Raw genomic sequence first — 26,414 nt, 5'->3', positions numbered from 1 at the left:
GAAATAAACTGTAGCAACTCTGAATACTAATCACTGCCCAACCCCCCGCCTCCACCAGAGGATTGTCTTTGTTGTGTTGGCTTCTTTTTTTAGTGACTTAGATGAGCTGTTTTCATAAAGTATATTTACCTCACAGTGTAAAACCTCTAAGGTTGCCCCTTAGAGAGTGCAGACTTCAGCATGTCGTTGAAATGACAGTGGTTTTAGAAAGCTTCTATATGACTGTGCCTTTCCCAAATCACTCTGTAAAGCTATCTTCCTCTGTTGGTATCGCTCCCAAAGGTGAGTCTCCACTACTTGCTGCCTGATTGCTCTATTGGTTTTGACAGTGCCCTGGGGCATAAATTGTTTCACAATCTGATCCAATTTCATTCATGATCCTTGGTGTGTTTAGCCTTTGAAGTTTATTCTGATCCTAAGAGGGCTCTTCATAGCTGTCCATTTCCCTGGTTCTCTCTGACTAAACTACCTACATAAAGATTAGCTTGTTGCTTTTACGGAGCTACCAGACTCTTTTAAAGTGCTTGCCACCAGAATCTCCACTGTTTTCCAGAGCACCCTTTCATCTTGAACTTCCCTACTCTTTGTACCAAATAAAATAAGTTATCTTGGGGAATGCTCTGGAGCTCTCTCTCCCGCTGGGCAAAGCCAATGAGTCACTCCTTCAGAGCTAGGGAAAGGATGGTGGCTTTAAGTGGGGCAATACCTTCTGGTTTTCTTGGCTTTCCTCTTCCACCATGGAACCTCTATCCTGCTAATGTGCTGGAGGAAGGGTAATTGGGGCCCCAGTATTCCTAGCATGCCATGTCTGATACAGTCTCTACCCTAGGGGTGGGTGTTCATTAGAGGAAACAAACTTTCAACCTCTCAGCCACACTTGCACAGAATGTAGCCTCTGCCAAACAGAACTGAGAGTGATAAGAAAAGATGCTGGCTTGCCCCTCTCAAAGAAATACCATAACTCTTGCCTGAAGCAGGGGACAGGAAGCCTCATCTTCTTGGCCACCTGCTCAAAGCCAAACTGGGAGGTAAAGGGAGAGAGTAGGTCATGGCTCAATGCCACAGACTCTCAGTGTTCTTTTATGATATTTAGTGTATTTCCTTAAATCAATATTTCTTCATTTGCTATATGCCCTTAAGACTATGTCCAAATACTTTTTAAAGTTATATTTTTATAATTTTTACCAGTTGCGCTTTATTTCTACTGTGAAGATGATCTCTGAAGCTCTTTATGCCACCAGCAGGGAAATGATTTACCTTCCACAGATTTTTAACCAGCTCCCATGTTTGAACACCATATAATGTTTAAAGTAAATCTCTTATTCTGTAACACTCACAGTGGTCCTGTTTCTCTACTCAAAACCTAACTGCTACAATGTAGGCAGAGATTTATTCTTAAACACCAATGTCCTTGGAACACCTTGGAAGAAGGTGTTCTCCCTCAGAGAAGGATCTATGCCAATCTCGGTCATGATGTGGAAAACCCCAAATACATTCCATTTCAGAAAGGAACATGGCCCTCTCGTTAGCTCTAGTGCTCTAGATTTCCTTTGCCATTTCGTCCTCCCCGAGCCAATCTTATCCCCAACCTTCCTGTCCTTGCATAGCAACTAAGGCCTGAAAGCCTCCTCTTTCCCCTCATCCTCATCCTGACTTTTCTTTTCAATGACTAACCCAGCAGTGTAATGGAATGTGTCATGTTGCATGGGCTGCCTCATTCTGAGAACAAAAGTCTGTTTGTCAATGGATGGTGAATTTGCAGCATTAAGTTGGTTTTAGATTTGCTCATCCTTTTGTATCATACCCTAAAGAGCTAGAGCACAAGAAGTGACTGCACCACACATTTTTCAAAGTGCTACTGAGATAGTCTGTGTGCTTGTGGTCAGGACAGTCACATGTGCTCTTCATCCTGTATCCCTCCAGGGGTCGTGTTCCAGGAATTATACTGTCTCTTACCTTTTTCTGTAATTATGCTTAATCTATTAAATATTTTTCTAAGCTCCTATATACACTCAGTATTTCTTTATTGCAAAATAAGCAACTCCTCTCCTGTTAGTAACCAAAGCCACCACTTTCTCTCTGTCCTCTTCCCTACCACTACACTTCTTTAATAAGTCGTCTCAGCTCCCTGTCCCATTGCCTTCACATTCTCTCTCTCCTTAAGTACCTGCAGTCTGATAAAACTGCAGGGATAACAGAATAAAATTACTTACTCAAGTTTTCTTGTGAGAGTCCCCACATACAATGGTCTTGTTGAACTTCAGTATCTCAACTTTGTATCACTCTTCAATCTCTTACCTCTTCCTCCCTCTCCCACTTGCTGTCTCCTTAGAGGACCCTCATTCTCCCTCTTCGCCCTAGGTATTGACACATTATATTCTTTTTTCTTGTTTCTTTTTTGTTTAGTTTTGTTTTGTTTTGTTTTGAGATGGAGTCTTGCTCTGTCGCCCAGGCTGGAGTGCAGTGATGCAATCTTGGCTCACTGCAACCTCTGCCTCCCGGGTTCAAGCAATTCTCCCTATCTCAGCCTCCTGAGTAGCTGGGATTACAGGCACCCGCCACCACGTCCAGCTGATTTTTGTATTTTTTAGTACAGACAGAGTTTCACCATGTTGGCCAGGCTGGTCTTGAACTCCTGACCTCAGGTGATCCACCTACCTCGGCCTCCCGAAGTGCTGGGATTACAGGCATGAGCCACTGTGCCTGGCTGATACATTATATTCTTGATCAATATATCCTAGGTCAATGTATATCCTTGGTCTCATGTCTTTCTTCATGAGACTCTTAGTCCCTTTTGCTAGAGTTTGGACAAATCCAGCAAGGAAGCCATATATCCTTGGTCAATATATATGACAGAGCTAAATATTGTCTTTCTCTTTTTTCTCAAATATGTCTCTAAAAGCAACATTATCCATTCTAATAGTTATCATCTATCATCTCTATTCAGAATATTTAACAAAAATCATAACATTTAATGAGTTTTTGTGTTGTGGCAGGTAACCTGCATATATTATCTCACTTAATTTTCAAAATGACCTTTACTAGCCCCACTTTGCACTGGAGACATTTGAGTCCTCGAAAAATTAAGTGACTTTCACAAGATCACACAGTCAGCAAAGGAAAGTCTGACCCCTGAGCAAATCATCTTCATTGTTATGCTCGACCGCCCAGCAACACGAGGCTCCAGTTCAACCTCCTCAGGAATCACTCCTGATCACCCAGCGTGATGTGGTCCCTTCATTTGCATCATCCTATGACATTCACATTTTGCTCTGTGTTATGGTCATTTGTGTCCCTACCACAAACATACACACACACACACACCCTATTGCACTATCGATTCTGGGGGAAACATAACTGTATTTATTCATTTCATATCTCCTCTAATGTTAGTCTAGGACAGCCAGTAAAACAGCTACCTGTTGAACAGAAGAATAATTGTCTGTAAAGGGCTCCCTGCATATTCCAGTTTATTTCCAGATAGGACAGAGTGCAGGAAGTAAACAAACCCGAGGATGTCACAGTATCCCAAATGACTTGATACTGTAGGCATTGTGGCTCAGGATCTGTTTATTTTTAAGGCTGTGAAAGAAAAAAGGTAGAACAAGCCAAAGCGTATTACAAATAACAGTGCTTATCTGCAGTAATAACAAGTGCTTAATAAATGCAAACTTATTAAGCAAGATTTTATGCTTCATTTACTTTGATAGGATGAAATTTTATATTTCAAGGTAACTATCCAACAACAGATTAAGGAATTCCTCCTGGGAGGTGTGACTGACTTCAATTATAACTAAAAGAATATAGTGAGTCACTAGCTGTCTTTTAAGGAGACCAATACATTTCCAGACAACTTTTTTCTCTGTGAAGGTATCTCATTTTTCCTCTGCCAAATAAAATTAATTAAGTGACATTAAATTAAAAATGCATCTATTTACATGAGAGGACAGTAGATACTGGTTTGAGCTGATGAACATTGTTGAAATTTTCTCCTTCGTTTTATTACTTTCTTTCAGAACAAGTCACAGGGGCAAATAAATAGTTACATATAGGCCCAGTCTGTGCAACCAACTGAGGGTTTTATTTGCATCTAGGTAGACTATCTGTGATGTACGGTGCAGGGTTGCCTCAGAGCCAGTTCAAGCAGAAACTGCCTATGGATTTCAAGAGAAAAGTGCCACTTGATTTGGTTACATGCGAAGCTCAGAAATGAAGATGGGTCCAGGAAAGGAAAAAGAGAAAACCTGCTGATTGCCATGGGTTAGACTTGAATGTCCTCACATTTTCTGTCTTTATATACACCCACATAACTTAGCCATTCTCTAAGTCAGCCAAAGGGGTTAATTTGTGAGCAGGTTAAATTAAGGTTCTGAGGTCACCTACACTGGGTTCTCTTTATTCGCTCTTTTTCTTCTGTGGTACCCAAAAAAGCACTGTGTCCACAAATTCTGTCCCAAGCCTACTACTCTTCCCTCTTTATGATTTGTGCCTTATTCACCTTCAACCATGACTTAAACTGTGGCCCATAGTAATTGACTCAGTCAGGGTCTTTCTTTTCTCCTACGTTCCTCAGTGCTCTGGGAATTTATGCAGGCAATTACTACCCCCAAATTAGCACATTCTGTACAGACTCATCATGTCTTCTCTCCAAAAAGCGGCCCTCCTTCCAAATCCTTATTTCTTCTTATCAAGAATATTATACTGCTCCTTGCAGATAGTTTTCTTTCTCCTCTTCCTTGACTTCATATCTAATCAGTTTAAAAGTTCCGACATGTCTTCCTTCATGAGACTCTGAGTCCGTTTTGCTAGAGTCTGGACAAATGCAACAAGGAAACCAATTTTATGTCCCTGTGATGCAGAAAGATGCGGGAGGTAGATCTTAAGTGGGCCAGGAGGTCACCTGGAATTGTGGAGATCAATGTAGTCCAAAGGTCAAGTGCAGAACAGACCCAAGGAAAGGAGCCAAAGGTTTGTACTAAAATAGGATAGCAAGATCAGCCATCCATCAGACCTACATGACTGGTGTAAGGACGTAGTTAGAGGGAGGAGTAGGAATGGAGTCTGTCTTGTTCATCATTGAATTCCCAGTGCTGAACATGTTGCTTGCTCATGGAAGGCATGCAACAAATGTCCTATATACAGGTCAAGAGTATAACTTTTACTCAAGACTGCATATTAACAAATGCTCTTTCATTTTCATTATTTTATACCATCAAGTAGTGTTTGCGATGGCACACTAGACAGGAACATCCACCACTGTTAGTTTGGGGTATCTATAGAGGTAACCCAAAATAATAAATAAATAAGGAAGCAAGTCATCTTAATAATATTTTGTGGTGTTTTGACTTAAGAATTCAAATGTTAGATATCACTATAAAAAGGCTTTTAAAAATTTCTTAAAGGATAATAATGTAGAGATTTAAAATATTCATCTACCAGACTGATTTGCTTTTCATCTATTTTATGGCTTGGGATAAAACTTCCAGTGACTAAATCACAGAGATTCCAAAAATTCTGCTTCTCAAACAATGCAGAGGGAATGAAGATAATATGCTCTGGAAAACTGTGTTGATTATAATGACAAAGATTAGGAAAATGACAAAAACAGTATTTCAAATGTACATGATTTAATATAATAAATCATTCTAAATACATATATATGTATAAGCTAAATTGGTACATCAAATATTAGTAGAGATTTGACAATTTTTTGTAAATCACTAAAAGCTGTGTATTCCAAGTGTTCAAAACATTTTTTGTGTGTCACCTCATTAAGAAATGCGGAATCTGCAGATTGACTTACGTTTATTGAATGAAACAATAAATGAATGTATAAATATTTATTAAGGACTAAAACAGTTAAATATTAGCATTAGAAATATGTATTTACTAATCAATTGATCAGATGTTGTTTGACCTACTATGTGCAAATCAATTAAACAATCATCAGAATGGTTTGGTGCTAAAAGTCTACTTTCTACTGAAAAGTGAAATAAAACAGACAATTTTTAAAACTTTTTACTATGAAAAATTTCAGGCATACAGAAGAGTAGAAAAAAATATGTAATGAACACCTATATACTCTCCATCCAGATTCAAGAGTTAACATTTCTCAAAGTTGCTTTATGTTTTTATGCAATTTTGACAAACCACTTTAAAGAGAACTACAGCTATTATAATGCTTTGCCCCTTAATACTTCAGCATGCATCTATAAAGATTAAAACATTCCGTGATATAACTAAAAATATCTCTATCTTCCCTAACGAAATTAATAATTCTTTGATAAGATATATATATGGTCCTCATTTGGATTTCCACAGTTGTTCAAAGTTTGTCTTTCACCTGGTTTTTCACACAAAAATTACAGAAAGAAAACAGAATTTGATGAAGGAACACACACTGGATTTACTTGTTTCCCTTAAGTCCTCTCGTCCACCCTTCTTTTATCAGAAATGACTTTTTTAAAAGATCAGGACAGTTGTCCTACAGAAAGTTCTACATTCTGGATTATCTGATTGTTTTCACATAAGGTCATTTACCACGTTCCTTTAGGCTAGTGTTTCTTGTAAAATGGAAGTTAAACATAAGAGCTTGACTAAGTTCAGGTTAAATATTTCATAGGTTTGCTGTATATTGAATATTACACATAACGGGAGTGTAGAGTGACTGCTTGTTCCAACACTTGTGATATAATTTGATCACCTGGTTAAGGTAATGACCCCAAGTTTGTGATTAGGAAGTAAGCTATGGGGTTATACTTTAGCAACTTGCAAACACGCTTTTCCTCATTAACTCTTCACCCAGTGGTTTGAGTTTCTGTTGAGAACTTTTGCTTGAATCAATTATGTTACTATGGCTTGTAAAATAAAGTTTGAATTTTTGATTTCCCTCTTCAATGATCAGTTTCTAATTGCTTTACAATCTTAAATATGGCCTTTGGAATTTAAAGGGTTGAAAGTTCACAGTTTTAAGTATCATAGTATATTTGTAACAGGAGAATGCTAACCTTGGATTTTCTTTTGTGTTTTCAGCAAAATGGGAAGACACATTTTTATGATAAGCTCATTGTTGAATCCTTTGAAGAAGCACCCCTTCATGTTATGGTTTTCACTTACATGGGATATGGAATTGGAACCCTGTTTGGCTATCTCAGAGACTTTTTGAGAAACTGGGGAATAGAAAAATGCAATGCAGCCGTGGAACGAAAAGAACAAAGAGTAAGTATGCACACCTCCCTGGATCTTTGTCAATGCCTACTACTCTCTAAAGTGTTCTCAGAAGTGGTGATACAGGTGCAGATCCTAGAAAGCATGAGGTGCTCAGGAACTATTCAGTGTAAATTTCATTCATCTCCACCTCCTAAACCCCATTCCCCATGGGTTTATGGACCTGTTTTTACAAACATCTCATGGGCAACTACTATTTGCCAGATACTGAACTAAGGCTTTTCCCATACCTTATAATATTTAATTTCTGTAACAACCCCATGAGATAGATATTAAAATATAATTTTGAAAATAAAAACATCAAAATATAAGAGCAAGAGCTCCTGGGTGGGACTGTACTTTGGTCTTCTAGTTGTAAGCTGGGTATTATTTATGCTCTATCCTGAAAAGGAAAGTGCATTTGAGTGAACTGGGACATTTTTATTTCATCTAAATCTGATTTCCCACCTTTAACACTAATAATATTTTGAACCAATTCTTTGGGCATTGTAAGAATTTTAACAGCATCTGAAAACTATAGCATTAAACCACCAAAGCTAAGGACACTCATGGAGTCCATTGCACCCTCCACTACCTCTACTGGAACAGGCACTGGTATCTAATGCTGAGAGACCCATAGATGGTTCACATCACAGGACTCTGTGGAGACAGACCCCAGTACCAGTCTGGAGCCAGGTAGACTCGGTGGGTGGTTAGACCCAGAAGAGAGACAGCAATCACGGCAGTTCAGCTCACATGAAGCCACATCCATAGGAAAAGGGGGAGAGTAATATATCAAGGGAACACCCTGTGGGACAAAAGAATCTGAACAACAGTCTTCAGCCCTAGACCTTCCCTCTGACAGAGCCTACCCAAATGAGAAGGAACCAGAAAACCAACCTTGGTAATATGACAAAACAAGGCTCTTCAACACCCCCCAAAATATCACACTAGTTCACCAAAAATGGATCCAAATCAAGAAGAAATCCCTGATTTACCTGAAAAAGAATTCAGGAGGTTATTAAGCTAATCAGGGAGAGGCCAGAGAAAGGCAACGCCCAATGCAAGAAAATGCAAAAAAAATGATACAAGAAGTGAAGGGAGAAATATTCAAGGAAATAGATGACTTAAAGTAAAAACAACAAAAATTCAAGAAAACTTTGGACACACTTTTAGAAATGCAAAATGCTCTGGAAAGTCTCAGCAATAGAATTGAACTAGTCGAAGAAAGAAATTAGAGCTTAAAGACAAGGTCTTCGAATTAACCCAATTCAACAAAGACAAAGAAAAACAAGTAAGAAAATATGAACAAAACCTCCAAGAAGTCTGGGATTATGTTGAACAACCAAACCTAAGAATAATCAGTGATCCTGAGGAATAAGAGAATTCTAAAAGCTTGGAAATCAAATTTGGGGGAATAATCAAGGAAAACTTCCCTGGCCTTGCTAGAAACCTAGACATGCAAATATGAGAAGCACAAAGATCACCCAGGAAATTCATCACAAAAAGATCTTCACCTAGGTACACTGTCATCAGGTTATCCAAAGGAAACCATTTTAAGAGCTGTGAGACAGAAGCACCAGGTAATTTATAAAGGAAAACCTATCAGATTAACAGCAGATTTCTCAGCAGAAACCATACAAGCTAAGAAGGAATTAGGGCCCTATCTTCAGCCTCCTCAAACAAAACAATCATCAGCCAAGAATTTTGTATACAGCAAAACTAAGCATCATATATGAAGGAAAGATACAGTCATCTTCAGACAAACAAATGCTGAGAGAATTCATACCAAGCCACCACTACAAGAACTGATAAAAGGAGCTCTAAATATTGAAACAAATCCTGGAAAACAGAGCTTCTTTAAAGCATAAATCACACAGGATCCATTAAAACACACACACACACACACACACACACGTTAAAAAGCAAAAACAAAAAAGAAAAAAACCCAAAGTACACAGACAACAATGAGCATGATGAATGTAAAGATACCTCACATTTCAATACCGACATTGAATGTAAATTGCCTAAATGATCCACTTAAAAGATACAGAACCACAGAATGGGTAAGAACTCACCAACCAACTATCTGCTGCCTTCAGAAGACTCACTTAACACACAAGGACTCACATAAACTTAAAGTAAAGGGGTGGAAAAAGGCTTTTCATGCAAATGGACACCAAAAAGAGAGCAGGGGTAGTTATTCTAATATCAGACAACTTTAAGCAACCGTGGTTAAAAGAAACAAAGAGGGACATTACGTAATGGTAAAAGGCCTTGTCCAACAGGAAAATATCATAGTCCTAAACATATATGCACCTAACACTGGAGATCTTAAATTTATTTATTTATTTATTTATTTTGAGGCAGGGTCTCACTCTGTAACGCAGACTGGAGCGCAGTAGCATGATCTTGGCTCACTGCAAGCTCCACCTCCCAGGTTCACACCATTCTCCTGCCTCAGCCTCCCAAGTAGCTGGGACTACAGGCACCTGCCAACATGCCCAGCTAATTTTTTTTTTTTTTTTGGATTTTTAGTAGAGATGGGGTTTCATTGTGTTAGCCAGGATGGTCTCGATCTCCTGACCTCATGACCCGCCCACCTGGGCCTCCCAAAGTGCTGGGATTACAGGTGTGAGCCACCACGCCCAGCCTGGAGATCCTAAATTTATAAAGCAATTACTAACAGACCTGAGAAATGAGATAGCCAGCAACACAATAATAGTGGGGGACTTCAATACTGCGCTGACAGCACTAGACAGGTCATCAAGACAGGAAGTCAACAAAGATACAATGGATTTAAACTATACCTTGGCACAAATGGACTTAACAGACATATACAGAACATTCCATCCAACAACCACAGAATACACATTCTATTCAACAGTACATGGAACTTTCTCCAAGATAGACCATATGATAGGCCATAAAACAAGACTCAATAAATTTAAGAAAACTGAAATAATATCAAGCACTCTCTCAGGCCACAGTGGAATAAAACTGAAATCAACTCCAAAAGGAAGCTTCAAAACCATGTAAATACATGGAAATTAAATAACTTGCTCCTGAATGAGCACTGGGTCAAAAACAAAATCAACATGGAAATTAAAAAATTCTTCGAAGTGAGGCCGAGACGGGCGGATCACGAGGTCAGGAGATCGAGACCATCCTGGCTAACACGGTGAAACCCCGTCTCTACTAAAAAATACAAAAAACTAGCCGGGCGAGGTGGCGGGCGCCTGTAGTCCCAGCTACTCGGGAGGCTGAGGCAGGAGAATGGCGTAAACCCGGGAGGCGGAGCTTGCAGTGAGCTGAGATCCGGCCACTGCACTCCAGCCTGGGCGACAGAGCGAGACTCCGTCTCAAAAAAAAAAAAAAAAAAAATTCTTCGAAGTGAATGACAATAATAACACAACTTATCAAAACCTAAGGCAGTGCTAAGAGAAAGTTCATAGCCCTAAACTCCTACGTCAAAAAGTCTGAAAGAGCACAAATAGACACTCTAAGGCCACACCTCAAGGAACTAGAGAAACTTGAACAAACCAAATGCAAACCCAGCAGAAGAAAGGAAATAACCAGTGTGGCTGGCAAGATGGGCTGCAGCTCCCAGAAAGATCAATGCAGAAGGAACGTGATTTCTGCATTTCCAACTGAGGTACCTGGCTCATCTCACTGGGACTGGTTAGACAGTTGGTGCAGCCCACAGAGGGCAAGTCGAAGCAGGGTGTAGCATTGCCTCATCTGGGAAGTGCAAGGGGTTGGGGAACTCCCTCGCCTAGCCAAGGGAAGCAGTGGAGGACTGTGTCACAAGAAACAGTGCATTCTGGTCCAGATACTATTTCCCCTAGTCTTCACAACCCGCAGACCAGGAGATTCCCTCCGGTGCCTACACCACCAGGGCCCTGGGTTTCAAGCACAAAATTGGGCAGCCATTTAGGCAGACAGCAAGCTAGCTGCAGGAGTTTTTTTTCACACCCCAGTGGCACCTAGAACACCCGCAAGACAGAACGGTTCACTGCCCTGGGAAGAGCGTTAAAGCCAGGGAACCAAGTGATCTAGTTCAGCAGATCCCACTGCCAATGAGCCCAGCAAGCTAAGATCTACTGGCTTGAAATTCTTGCTGCCAGCACAGCAGTCTGAAGTCGACCTGGGACACTTGAGCTTGGTGGCAGGAGGGGCATCCACCATTATTGAGGCTTGAGTGGGCCGTTTTCCCCTCACAGTGTAAACAAAGCCTCGGGCGGGGTTGGGGGGGCAGGGGGAGTTTGAATTGGGCAGAGCCCACCGCAGCTACTCAAAGCTGCTGTAGCCAGACTGCCACTCTAGATTCCTCCTCTCTGGGCAGTGTATATTGCTCGGGTGATATATGCACCAAAATCTCACAAGTCACCACTAGAGAACTCACTCATGTAACCAAATACCATCCCGGTCAGGGGTTTATAGGTAAAACTTCCATCTCCCTGGGACCTCCCTGGCACCTAGGGGAAGTGGCAGCTGTGGGTGCAGCTTCAGCAGATTTAAACGTTCCTGCCTCTTGGCCCTGAAGAGAGCAGCAGATCTCCCAACACAGCGCTCCAGCTCTGCTAAAGGACAGACTGGCTCCTCAAGTGGATCCCTGACCCCTATGCCTCCTGACTGGGAGACACCTCCAGGCAATGAACATGATGAAAGTAATGATACCTCACATTTCAATACTAACATTGGCAAACAGGGTCTGGAGTGGATCTCCAGCAAACTCCAGCACACCTTCAGCAGAGGGGCCTGACTGTTAGAAGGAAAACTAACAAACAGAAAGGAATAGCATCAACATCAACAAAAAGAACATCCACACAAAACCCCCATTCGCAGGCCACCAACATCAAAGACCAAAGGTCGATAAATCCATGAAGATGAGGAAAAACCAGCACAAAAAAGGCTGAAAACCAGAACGCCTCTTCTCCTCCAAAGGATCACAACTCCTTGCCAGCAAGAGAACAAAACTGGACAGAGAATGAATTTGATGAATTGACAGAAGTAGGCTTCAGAAGGTGGGTAATAACAAACTCCTCGGAGCTAAAGGAGCATGTTCTAACCCAACACAAGGAAGCTAAGAACCTTGAAAAAAGGTTAGACAAATTGCTAACTAGAATAACCAGTTTAGAGAAGAACATAAATGACCTGATGGAGCTGAAGAACACAGAACAAAAACTTCGTGAAGCATACACAAGTATCAATAGCTGAACTGATCAAGCAGAAGAAAGGATATCAGAGACTGAAGATCAAAGTAATGAACTAAAGCATAAAAACAAGATTAGAGAAAAAAGAATAAAAAGGAATGAACAAAGTCTCCAAGAAATATGGGACTATGTGAAAAGACCAAACCTATGTTTGATCGATATACCTGAAAGTGGCAGAGAGAATGGAACCAAGCTGGAAAACACTCTTCAGGATATTATCTAGGAGAACTTCCCCAACCTAGCAAGACAGGCCAACATTCAAATTCAGGAAATACAGAGAACACCACAAAGATACTCCTCAAGAAGAGCAACCCCAAGACACATAATCATCAGATTCACCAAGGTTGAAATGAAGAAAAAAATGTTGAGGGCAGCCAGAGAGAAAGGTCAGGTTACCCACAAAGGGAAGCCCATCATACTAACAGCAGATCTCTCTGCAGAAACCCTACAAGCCAGAAAAGAGTGGGGGCCAATATTCAACACTCTTAAAGAAAGACTTTTCAACCCAGAATTTCATATCCAACCAAACTAAGCTTCATAAGAAAAGGAGAAATAAAATCCTTTACAGCAAGCACATGCTGATAGATTTTGTCACCACTAAGCCTGTCTTTAAAGAGCTCCTGAGGGAAGCACTAAATATGGAAAGGAAAAACTGGTACCAGCCACTGGAATAACATAACAAATTGTAATGACTATGGACACTATGAAGAAACTGCATTAATTAATGGGCAAAATAACCAGCTAGCATCATAATAACAGGATCAAATTCACACATAACAATATAAACTTTGAATGTAAACCAGCTAAATACCCCAATTAAGAGACAAAGACTGGCAAATTGGATAAAGAGTCAAGACCCATCGGTGTGCTGTATTCAGGAGACCCATCTCACGTGCAAAGACACACATAGGCTCAAAATAAAGGGATGGAGGAATATTTACCAAGCAAATGGAAAGCAAAAAAAGCAGAGGTTGTAATCCTAGTCTCTGATAAAACAGACTTTAAACTGACAAAGATCAAAAAAGACAAAGAAGGCCATTACATAACGGTAAAGGGATCAGTGCAACAAGAGGAGCTAACTATCCTAAATATACATGCACCCAATACAGGAGCACCCAGATTAAAGCATAAACCAAGTTCTTTGAGACCTACAAAAAGACTTAGATTCCCACACAATAATAGCGGGAGACTTTAACACCCACTGTCAATATTAGACAGACCAATGAGACAGAAAATTAACAAGGATATTCAGGACTTGAACTCAGCTCTGGACCAGGTGGACCTAATAGACATCTACAGAACTCTCCACCCCAAATCAACAGAATATACATTCTTCTCAGCACCACATCGCACTTATTCTTAACTTGACCACATAATTGGAAGTAAAACAAATATGGTGCAGTGTATCACTGCTCAGGTGATGTATGCACCAAAATCTCACAAATCACCACTAAAGAACTTACTCACGTAACCAAATACCACCTGTACCCCAATAACTTACAGAAAAATAACAAAAATGATAACAAAATTAAATAGAAATTTAAAAGAATGATTTATGCAAAACTATTTGACTTGGGAAAAATATTTGTTCCATCTTAGAGGAGCAAATTTCAGAAATATTTTTTAGCATCTTCTATAAAATACCTCAATTCCTAGTCACTTAAGGTTTGTCAATATTCAAGTCTCTGTATACAAAATCCATATAATGCAAAGATTTGGCATACAGAGAATAATTTTGCATTATATCTGGGCAGCACTGTATAATCTCAAGTAGCTTCCTTACCATCCTCGGGTTAAAAATAGCTGAATGAGCTCAGAGTGGTGGAGAGACTGGATTTTGGTATTAGAGGGATCCAGGTTTGAATTCTGGTTTTGTGCTCTTCTGCGTGTGTGTGATTTTACTAATTAATAATGATGTTGGATCACTCTTAGGTTTATTGATCTTGTGTGTTTTCACTTCTGAGAAATATTTTTCATAACTTTTACTTGTCATTTCTTATCGGTTTGTAAGAGTTCTTTATATACTTTTGATGCAATCATTGGTCAATTGTGTGTACTGCAACCTATAAACATGCCAGTTTGTATCTTGTATTTTCCCTTTGTACATTTTTTTAATGAACAAAAGTTTTTTTTTAAAAAGGAATTTTAACAGCATCTGTGGCTGTTAAATAATTTTTTAAAGAATTTTTAATTTTTTTAAAAGAATTTTAACAGCATCCACTGATTAGATTAGCCACTGTCGCTCACATAAATACCTGTGACAACTCAAATACCTCAAGACATTGCCAAATGTCTCAAAGAGCACAAAATCACCCATAGTGTAGAATCACTGATCTAGGTACTTTAGATAGTTAGTCTGTAAAAGTCTACATGATCTCTTTTTTGCACAATACTGGAGGACAGCCTAGAAAATATTCAGACATCTGCAAAGATCCTGCATTGCATTTTCCAAATCGGTCCAAAGGATTTATGATGTTATGAATCTCTTTTTTCTAAAAAATAGTTTAGAATAATATATGGGCATGGATCATTCCATGAGATGGAGACTTGAAAACATCTAAACAAAGAACACTGGTAAGATACAAACTTCAAGGAATTGAGAAAATCCTATAATTTAGCAACTAGTACCCATGGTAAGAGAAACACTTATTACAGGACACATTCATGAACAAACTATGTGGAATTATTTGGAACTATATTAAGTCAAATGTATCATCTTCAGACAAAAATCAGACCCAGCTTTATTATTATAATCCCTCCAACCTTTAGCAAGCATTTGAGCATGTGCTCTATACCAGATAATGGGTGCTAATATTCACAGATGACAAGACAGTTTCTGCCATTAGAGATTTTGAAGTCTGGTGGGCAAACAGACTTACAAGCAAATAATATCCTAAAAGATGATGAGAGGGAAGATTGTGATATGGGTCACAGGGATTGTGACTCCCTTAGGGATTCAAGAAACATTGATACTGGGGCTTGAATGGTGAGCAGGAGTTTGCCAAGTTGGCAAAGGTGCAAAGGAGAACATTCTCAAAAGAAGGCACTGCTTGTGCCAACACATGCATTAATTCATTAATCAAGTTGGATTATTTTTGAGCATATATTTTGTGCCAGGCACTGTGCTATGATCTGGAGATATAAGAATAACCAAGGCAGACACAGTTCCTGCCCTCAGAAAGCTAATCATAAAACAGCAGTAGAATTTGCTAAAAGACAAAGCAGGGGTAAGTACAGGACACCATGGGAGCAAAGAAAAATGTCTAACCTGATTTGGTGTTTAATGAAAACTTCTGGGTGAAAGAGAAAGCTAAATTGGGATCTAGATGCTGATGAGTAAACAGTAAGGCAAAGGGTGAATCAAGAGGGAAAAGGAGTCTCTAAGAAGAGAGAATATGCAGCCAGATGGTCCAGAGGTTAGAGAAAGCATTGTGCATTCAAGGAACCACGGAATTCCAATGACCTAGTGTGAATGAGAGTGGGAGTATGTGGGGAGAAAGATTGCTGAGAGGCAAGCAGGGGCCAGACTATAATGGGTTTTTTAATAAGCCATGGACATGTATTATAAGAACAATGGGAAAGCATTGAAGGACTTCAGGCAAAGGAATGCATATTTGTAGACAGAAAGATAATTCTCTCTACCTTATGAGAAATGGATTGCGGAAAGACAACTAAGAGATCAAAAAAGAAATTAAGGGGCTGATGCAGATATACAGGTTTAAAAAAATCTAGGTGAGATGGTTGGCCTGGGACCCAGGTAGTGACAATAGGGGTGGTGACAAGAGAAAAGGCCAGGAGATGTTTAAGAGGTGGAGTTAGAGATGGTTGATTTGACCTAGGGAAATAGAGAGAAGGACAACTCAAAGACCACATCCAAGTTTATGACACGTAGCAGAAGGTGGTGTCATTCACTGAGATGGATAATAGAGAAGCAAGATCCAGTTGGAGGGAGAAAGTGGTCAACTCAGTTTTTGACAAGTTGAGTTTGAAGAATTGGCAGCTAAACTTAAAGGTCTGGACCTCTGGAAAAAGTCTCAGTGGGATATTGTAACATCTTCAGTTTATCTTCAGCATGTCAACAGGAATCAAAGCCAGGGAAGTAGACATCTTCCAGGGTAAGTTCATAGAGAAAAAAGAGAAAGGATGAAAAGAAAGTGAAGAATTTCAGAGAATTTAATAGATTTCAGAGACAGAGTCCCAATTCAAGACGAAAAGCAAAGTGACAAGAAAAAAAAGTTAACAGTAGTTTAGAAAAGAGATTATTTGTGCTTGAACTAGGAAAGAGGCAGACGGAAGGAAAAGGAAATTAATCATAGAGAATATTTAGGAGGTATCAACAAGTCTTGGTGGCTGAATGTACAGAAGATAAGATAGAAGGAGGAAAATAGGGGAATCTCAAATTCTAGTTTGGGCAGATATGTGGATAGCAACATCACATCCATCACAATGAAATGGTTCTGTTGGTAAAATGATGGCCACAGACAGCTTTGAGGACATAAAGGTTCTTGAGTTATAAAGGATAAAGAAACAGTTAAATCAAGTAGGAGACAACTCAGTAGGCTTCCAGAGATGCAGGTTTCCCTGGTCCTAGCAGAGCTGATAATGTAACTGGGAAAATGGGATTTGAAGGGGAATTCTCCTTGGGCATTCTCACAGTGATCTCCATGGCCCCTCCCCCCACCAGCTGCATTGTTCTAGAGTACTTGTCACCAATCTGCCTGCTCCCCAGGTACAAGTAACTAATGCATAATAAATCAGTACATTTCAGAGCACTGAGACAAAGGCTGAATCAAATGTAAATTTCTCAGGTGTGGCATTTCTTGGAAGGCTTAGGCTTCAGACCTGCAATCTATTTTCTAACCTTTCAACGTATTTGCTCTATTAAACCAGCAGGTCTAATCTTCTTGTCTTTTCTAAAGGAATTTCCTACATTTTATCAGGAAAAAAAAATACCCATGAAAAGTTGTTTCCTAGGAAGCCTACTCTGAGATGGTGGCCTGAATGCAGGAAGGTTATTAGGGTGTGCTCCTGGGATCAGCACCTGTGAGGCAGAGAAGGAAATGGCATGGCTCAGGAGAGAAGGGAGTTGGAAAGGAAAGAGGGGATGGAGTGAATTGAGATGATGCAGACCCAGCAAAGGCCTCAACAAATCCCACAAGGAGTTCTGGAGATGGGAGGGCCTTTCAAGAGTCATCTGAGTTGAGGGAAGGGGGCTAGATCTTTTGACTCCTTCACTGATAGAAGCTGCCACCAGGGATCTTGGAAGATCCCTTCAGACCCAGGCAATCCTCATAGAGTTGTAAGCATCCAATGTTCCTAGCAACTAGGGGAATGGATGCATCAGCTCTGAACGATGGGCTACGTACATCAAATGGCAGCCTGCACTTCAACACTTGCCCCTGTTGCTACAAGAACTGCTCGAACCACCCCACAGGAGAAAGGCATTGCATTGAGTAAATTAATAATTTACTTTTCTTTACAAAATAAATGGTTTCCATCCTATCTGATCTCTGTGAGGTCCAGAGCAATAGTCAATAGACTCATGTTGGTAAATGTGCCTTTCACATGGCATACCTTTTATTATTTGTTCCATTTGTGCCCCTTTAGAGACTTCTAGCATTTCAGAGTGACAGGTTCTAATTAACTGCAGTCACTATCTTTCTGATGGGACTTGATTTCCCAACCCTATCTATAGACAGACCCTTTAATTTTTTTTTTTTTTTTTTTTTTTTTTTTTTGTGAGACGGAGTCTCACTCTGTCACCTGGGCAGAGTGATGCAATCTCAGCTCACTGCAAACCTCCACTTCCTGGGCTCAAGTGATCCTCCCACCTCAGCTTTCCGAGTGACTGGGACCATAGGCACGTGCCACCACACCTGGCTAATTTTTTTGTATTTTTGGTAAAGACAAGGTTTTGCCATGTTGCCTATGCTGGTCTCAAACTCCTGACCTCAAGTGATCCATCCACTTTGGCCTCCCAAAGTGCCACCGCACCCAGCCCATCCTTTAATCTTCTTCTATTTTTTTTTCCTCTTTTTTTTTTTTTTGAGATGAAGTCTCACTCTGTCAAACAGGATAGAGTATAGTGGTACAATCTCGGCTCATTGCAACCTCCACCTCCCAGGTTCAAGTGATTCTCCTGCCTCAGCCTTTCGAGTAGCTGGGACTACAAGCATGCAACACCATGCCTGGCTAATTTTGTATTTTTAGTAGAGACAGGGTTTCACTATGTTGGCCAGACTGGTCTTGAACTCCTGACCCTATGATCCGCCTGCCTCAGCCTCCCAAAGTGCTGGGATTACAGGCATGAGCCACAGTACCTGGCCCCCTTTAATCTTTTAATACCATCCCCAGTCCCATACGTCTGATAGTATCCTTGCTTTCTGTAAATAAGCTGTCTGATGCACATTTGTAATTCTCTTGCTCAAATCATGGAACATCCTATTTCCAATGACATTTCATTCTTCTCAACAGAAATGAGCATTATTCTACTCTAAAAGTTGGTCACTGGGAGTGCAGAATATCCTGCCCCACATGACAAGCCAGCCATGAGCAAAATGACACCAGAAAAGAGAATGCATTCATGAAGTGATGGTGGAAAATAACAATCATGATTTTTTAAAAGATCATGAATGAATGTTCTTATATTCACCTTTACTCATTTACTCTTCTTCCCTTTTGTTAATCAAATATAATAATTTATTAATCCATTTTCACTATTTTCTTTCTCTATGATGACTTGTCTCATACAGCCTTCCATTCAAATTAACGTGTTGCCCAAACTTATCTCTATTTCATTTCTCCTTCTTTTTATTTCTAGCTCAATTATTCTGAAATTGGCTCCCAAACATAAAGGTTCTGATCATCCTCTTTATCTGAATCACTTGAGTATTAACTGAGAAGAATAGAAAAATTAAAATCTCCTTCCAAGACAGCACTAAAAAGCTCAGGTTAGACTGCACTAACAATCAGTAGATCCTAACAAAAAGGACAAGATGCAAAGTTTAAATATTTTGCTTAAATTTGACTCTTCAGTTTTGGGCCAAGAATATCTCTTTGTTTTAATAAAAGACAACTTCAGAGTTGAATCACAAATTCTCAAAAGTCCCTAGATAATTTATTTTTTCAGTGATATAACAGTCCAACTTTGCAAAATCCAGAAGAGAATGTCAGCAAATATAATCAATTAATGTCAAGCATCATCAGAGGCTTAGAAAATACTTCAAGTGCAACCAACTCTACAGGTCCACATTTCTCAAGTTGCTATGGTCCCAATATCAAACAAGTTCTGCAAAACCCAATAACATGGCACCAATTATAATTCTGTGTTCACATAAAATCCAGCTAGTTCCTAGGACCCAATACAAACTCTGTGTTCACATTAAATCCAGATAGTTCCTAGTACCAATACAAGTAAATCACAGACATTTCTGGCCCATATTCAGAGATTTTTACTCCCACCTAAAACAAAGCAGGTTCAGCAAGCTGTAGCTGTAGAAAATTTTAGGACAAATACCTAAATGTTTGGATAAATTATAATTTGTTATTTTGCATCCTGATACAACAGGATTAGCCCAGAGAAACTTTCTTCTGAAGGGTGAGGTCCATTAAGGTCACTGGGTATGAGATATGGTCTTGTCCAAAACAGACAGCCCAGGCACTGGTCTTCCTGTATGGACCTGCTTGGGTCCAAAACTCAAAGCTTCATTGGGGTATCTCTAGGAACATAATAGATTAATAAGTATGCAACTTATGGGATCGAAATATTAGACCAGTGTTTTGCAGACTTAGCTACCCGTTGGAATCACTGAGAACCTTTAAAAGGTACAAATACCTAGGCTTTACTCACAAATACCCTGATTTAATTGCTTTGTGATGCAACCTGACTAGTGGGAGGTGGGGCAGAGCGGAGGGCTGGTCAAACTAACTTTCCAAGTGATTCTCATCCACATATAAAATTGCAAATCAGTGTTTCAGAGCTCTGCTTCTCAAACTTCACCATGCCCACAAATTATCTGGGGAAATCATGTTAAAATGCAGATTCTGCTTCAATAGTTTTAGGTGGAGCCAAGATTCTGTAGCTATAAACAAGTTCCCAGGTGAAGCCAATGCTGCTAGTCTGAGACCACGTTGGTCCTTCTGTAACCGAGTCCAAATTCATTCTGCTCATCACATGACAGCCAATAAGTTGAGAGACATGGAGTTGGAGCAAGGAAGGTGACCTTATTTCGAAGACCCAGCAAACCAAGAAGATGGTAAACTAATGTCCCAAAGAACCAACCGTCAAAACAAATTTCAGTCTCTATGTTAAGGGCAGAGGGAAGACAAAGGTGATCAAGAGGTGACCAAAGACCATAGACGTCTGGGCACCAGCAAGGGTCTGTGGAGGTTGAGAACTTTTTGGTCTCGGCCAGGTCACAACCCTCCTATAAATCTTTAACAAAACATAGTTGTTTACATATCTCCCTTTTAATCCCAGAGTTAATTTCAAAAGAACTACATGATTGCTGTTTTTATGTTTTATTTCAGTGCTCTAAAATTATCCTAGCCTATGCATAGGAATGGGTAAAGGCTCCTTAAACAAATGGAATTTGTTGTTAGTTCTTTCGCTATTTCACGGTTATGTTGCTAGTATCACCTGAGAGCTTACTAGAACTCTCAGACCCAGTCCAGCATCTTTAGTTTATCATGATCCTCAGGTGATACAGATACACATTAAAGTTTGAGAAGCGCTGCTATTCTAAAGGTTCTCAATTTGAAATTCGGCTGCCACCTGCATTCAGATGCAGGCAGTGCCATCCCTTGAAACCTCCAGGTGTCTATCCCCTTTCACATGCACAGCTCTCCTACTATCCCTTACAGGAAAGATGGCCTCAGCCCATCTGTACTTTATTGTGGTAGACTTTGGCAGTTAACTGTTACAGATCGACAGCTGATAACACCGGATTAATGCTTTACAACCTTGGCTGCACATTGGAATGAGCTGTTCTGCCCCACACATTCTTCATTACTAGCTTCTTCTCTCCAGTACTGCCTCCAATGTCTCTTTTACCACCCCCACCCCCACCCCCAACTCCACCCCTGGAGCCTGCAATACCTTGATTTTAAGATCTTTTCATTCTCCTCTTCTCTCTCAGGTTCTCTTTTCCTTTCTTCTATCCATCTTAAATGCCATGGGCTTTGAAAGGGCCTCATCTTGATACCCACCCCGATGGTGACTGGTCACCCTTCAAATTCAGGGCCACTAGCCTCAACGTAGCCCTTGGTACTGCCTGCCAATCACACTGTTACTTAGGACCTCTATCACTGACTGTTCTAAATGGCAACTTTGTACTTTCCCCTTTCCCCTCAAACCTGTAACACTTCTTGTACCTCCTTTCAGCTAATAATCTTGCTTCTATCAACTACAGAAAAAAAAAAAAAGGTTTTAAAGAATTAAAGTTAGTTTTATTTAGCAGTCTTCCTGAGGACTATAGACTGAAGCCTAGAGCCTCAGAGTAGCCCTTTAGAGAGGTTCTATCAGACTGCTCCAATGCAGCATTTCAGTTCACAGTTTATATACAGGTAGCAAAGATTCAGTATACGCAAAATCACATCTAAGTTTGGGTGCAAAAGTATATCTGGTTATAGTTTACAGAAGCATAACCACTAATCCCATCAGACATTATCTTATGTGTAGGAAAAGGCAAGAACTAAAGTTAATTATTTATTTATGTATGTATTTATTTATCTGGGGGATTGTTCCACTTAATTTATTTTTTAAATTTATATTTTTTTATTTGCATGAATTTAAGGGGTAAGAGTGCAGGTTTGTTATGTAGATATATTGTGTAGTGGTGAAGTATGGGTTTTTTGTATAACCATCACCTGAATAATGTGCATTGTATCCATTAAGTAATTTCTCATTCCTTAACCTCCTCCCACCCTCCCACCCTTCCAACTCTCCGGTGTCTCTTATTTTACTCTCTACATCCATGTGTATGCATTATTTAGCTCCCACTTAGAAGTGAGAACATGTAATATTTGACTTTCTGTGTCTGAATTGTTTCACGTAAGATAATGGCCCACAATTGCATATTGCATCCCTGTTGCTGCAAAAAGCATGATTTCATTCTTTTTTATGGCTGAATAGTATTCCATTGTGTGTGTGTGTGTGTGTGTGTGTATACACACCACATTTTCTTTATCCAATCAACTGTTGATGGACTGTTCGGTTGATTTCACATCTTTGCTGTTGTCAATAGTGCTACAATAAATACATATCTTTCTGATATAATAATTCTTTTTCCTTTGAGTAAATACCCAATAGTGGGATTGCTGGATCAAATGGTATTTCTATTTTTAGTTCTTTGAGAAATCTCCATACTGTTTTCCATAGAAGTTGTACTAATTTACATTCCCACCAGCAGTGTATAAGCATCCTTCTTTCTCCACAATCTTGCCAACATCTGTTATTATTTTGGCTTTTTAATAATAGACATTCTGAAGTAATTTATCTTTTGAGGAATACAGTGACTCGGGGAAGAGACGTGGGGGGCCATATGCTCTATCTTATTTTGTCTTCGAAGCATCTTTCTAGAAAGCTGCACCTCATCACAGAGTCAGGGGCCTTGTGAAATTATGCAGGCAAGCAGAAATGAGGAAAAAACAGCTTCCAACATTTGTTACTTTGTCTCACACTTCCTATTTCATTGAGAAAATAGAAAAAGGTCAGCACATCCACCTGCTCTCTCCACCACCTACCTGCTACTGTGCTCATATACTTGGCCTTCCACCTGTCACTGTGGGGCAGGTGTCTGGGTTCCTATCGAGGCCACCTGTGCACTAGCTAACAGTGATCAGCAGTCATTCAGCCTTGACACATCCAAAACTGTGGGTTGAGTTTCCCCTCCAAACCTGTGCTTTTCACAATCTCCAGGTAAGTAAATGGCAACTCCATCAGTCCAGGTGCTCTGGACAAAACCTCCAAGTCAAAGAGCTTTGACTCAACTCTTTCCTTTGCACCCAGAGTCAAATCTGTAGGCCAATACTGTCAGTTCTATGTTCCAAATACACTGTATTTGTTATCACACTACTTCTTACCACCCCTGCTGCTACAAGCTTTGTCCAAACCACCATCTCCTCTTACCTCAGATGTACCCTGCTTCTACCCTTGAGCCTAATAGTCTCTTCTCGACTAACAAGCATTGTACAATGTGTAATTTAAACATTAATTGTGTAAAATTAATGTTTACACAACTAAACATTAATTGTGATGTTTAAAATCCTAAGTCAGGTCACAGCACATGTCTGGCCAGAACCCTTTAATATCTTCCCGGCTCCCTCCAAGTCAAGCTGCTAGAGGCTCTGCAGAACGTAGCCTCTCTTGTATCTCTAACTTCATCCCTTCTCTTCCTCTTTACTCCCAGGCACTGCTTCAGACACTAGGACCTCCTTGCTCTTCCTCAGGCACCTACCCACATGTGCCTGCCTCAGGTAATTTCCACTTACATAGCCCTCTGCCTGGAATGGCCCTCCCTCGGGTACCCACATCGCTCACTCTCTGACTCAGCTATCACCAGGAAACCAATAGCTTTAACTACAGCCAGAATCACTGGCCAGCACAATACCCCATCTGCCCCACCAGGCTGGGATCTAAATATCTTCTGGCTAAAAAGCAAGAAGGGGAGAAAGTTGTCCACAATTGTATCTGGCAGAGCATATACCATAGGCTAAGAAAGCATCTCCAAAATACCAAAGGCCAAGAAATATTTTGCTAAATAAAATCACTGGTAGAATTAGATCATAGTCTCCTAAAGTGAATACTCAAGAGAGACCAACATCTATTTGTAGAGATATAGATATGTATAAGATATATATTTTTATTTGTATAATGTAGAAACATATATATTTACATACACACATCACTTGCACAAAGCCAGTCTTTGAATGAGTGGATTAAGACAAGCCCTAATGGAAAGCCACTTCTTAAACTTATGTTTTCTTCTTTTTCCTTTTTATTATGGAAATAATGCACAAAAACAAGCATTATTTCATCTTTGTGCATGCATTTTTCCTGTCTCTTCTGTGCACTCAACTACACTTATGTTCATGTGTACTTACTCTGTCCTTCATGGGATCACATCATACATCTTGTTGTGTGACTTGTTTTTTTTTCCCTAACTCTGTCTCTGAAGATATTTATATGCCAATACAGAACTACTTCATTCCTTTCAATAGCTGCATGATATTCCATAATATTCCATGTTACTCCATATATGGGTACACTATCCCATGTTTATTTTCACAAATAACTTGTCCATGATCAGTATATGCATTTATTCTAGGATAATTCCTAGAAGTGGCTTTCTGAGTCCAAGGCACACATATTTTAACTTCTGAGACATACTGCCAATTTGCCTTTCAAAAATGCTTGCCTAGACCGACTCCAGTGAACAGTATCCAACAATGCATGCTTCCTTGCCAGCACTTGGTAGGTTGATTATCATCAACATTTAAAAAGTGTTTTGCTAATCTGATGGGTGAAGATTATTTATTTTTGTCTTAATTTGCATTTTCCTGATTAATATCATAACTGTACTTCTTTAAATATACTTTTTAGTTATTTACACTTAACTCTTCTCAGACTGGCTGTTCCTATCTTTTGCTCATAATTGTATTAAACTTTTTGAAAATTGATTTAGAGGAACTCTTTCTATGTGCTCTGATATCAATAATTTTTCCATTAAATATATTTTAAATATTTCTCCAATTCTGTTTCTTGGCTCACTTTATTTGCGTTCTTTTTAGCCGCACATACATGTTTCAGTCATATATAGGAAACATTTATGTTTTCATTGTTGTTACTCGTTTTGATGTTAGTTTTCTTTTCTCTCTCTTTGGGGAGGGGTGTTAGTCATGTTCATAAAATTTTCCTATAGTTTCATTCAGAACTTTTGTGATTTGGGCTGTTTATTTTAAACATTTAGTGCATATATCTATTCATCCATCTAGTTTATTTCTATGTGCTATGAGACAGAGTCTCACTGTCTCCCAGGCTGGAGGACAATGGCGTGGTATCAGCTCACTACAAACTTTCGCCCCCTGGGTTCAAATGATTCTAGTTCCTCAGTCACCAGAGTAGCTGGGATTACAGGCACCCACCACCACACCTGCTTAATTTTTGTATGTTTAGTAGAGATGGGGTTTCTTCATGTTGACCTGGCTGGTTTTGAACTCCTGGCCTCAAGTGATCCGCCCCCCTCGGCCTCCCAAAATGCTGGGATTACAGGCCACTGCATCTGACCAATTTTTTTAAAGATATTTCTAATAATTTCCCCAATATCATTAATTAAATAGTTCTTTTCTTTCTTTTTTTTTTCTTTTTTTTTTGTTTTTTTTTTTTGTTTTTTTTGATGGAGTCTTGCTCTTTCGCCCAGGCTGGAGTGCAGTGGCGTGATCTTGGCTCACTGCAACCTCGACCTTCTGGGTTCAAGCGATTCTCCTGCCTCAGCCTTCCGAGTAGTTGGGATTACAGGCATGAGCCACCACACCTGCCCAATTTTTTAAAAGATATTTCTAATAATTTCCCCAATATCATTAATTAAATAGTTCTTTTTTTTTTCTTTCTCCTTTTCTTTTTTCTTTTCTTTCTTTTTTTTTTTTTTTTAGAAGGAGTCTTGCTCTGTCGCCCAGGCTGGAGTGCAGGGGCACGATCTTGGCTCCTGGGTTGGAACGATTCTCCTGCCTCAATCCCCCAAGTGGCTGAAATTACGGGCATGTGCCACCGCGCACGGCTAATTTTTCTATTTTAGTACAGAGGAGGTTTCACCATCTTGGTCAGGCTAGTCTCAAACTCCTGACCTCAAGAGATTCGCCTGCCTCAGTCTCTCAAAAGTGCTGGGAGTACAGGCCAGGCGTGAGCCACAGAGTGCGATTAAATAGTTCATTTTTAACTCACTTATATGAAATGTTGACTTGTTTTTCTATTATTTGGGTACCTCTACAAGATTT

General features: G+C 39.8%; 1 protein-coding gene across 4 annotated transcripts in view; it reads left to right on the top strand.

The window, feature by feature from the left end:
- Positions 1 to 26,414, top strand: part of SPTLC3 (serine palmitoyltransferase long chain base subunit 3) — a 175,456-nt gene that overhangs the window by 39,306 nt on the left and 109,736 nt on the right. For all 4 annotated transcript variants that reach the window (XM_033185591.1, XM_033185590.1, XM_033185592.1 and 1 more), the window contains one exon: positions 7,033 to 7,218. In XM_033185591.1, the coding sequence (XP_033041482.1) occupies positions 7,033 to 7,218 (186 nt within the window). The remainder of the gene's footprint in view (positions 1 to 7,032; positions 7,219 to 26,414) is intronic.

Source organism: Trachypithecus francoisi, unplaced genomic scaffold, assembly GCF_009764315.1.
Source record: "Trachypithecus francoisi isolate TF-2019V2 unplaced genomic scaffold, Tfra_2.0 Lachesis_group21, whole genome shotgun sequence".
In the NCBI taxonomy this organism is placed as follows: domain Eukaryota; kingdom Metazoa; phylum Chordata; class Mammalia; order Primates; family Cercopithecidae; genus Trachypithecus; species Trachypithecus francoisi.
Note: the sequence above shows the minus strand (reverse complement) of the source record. Positions and strands in the feature narration are given on the sequence as shown.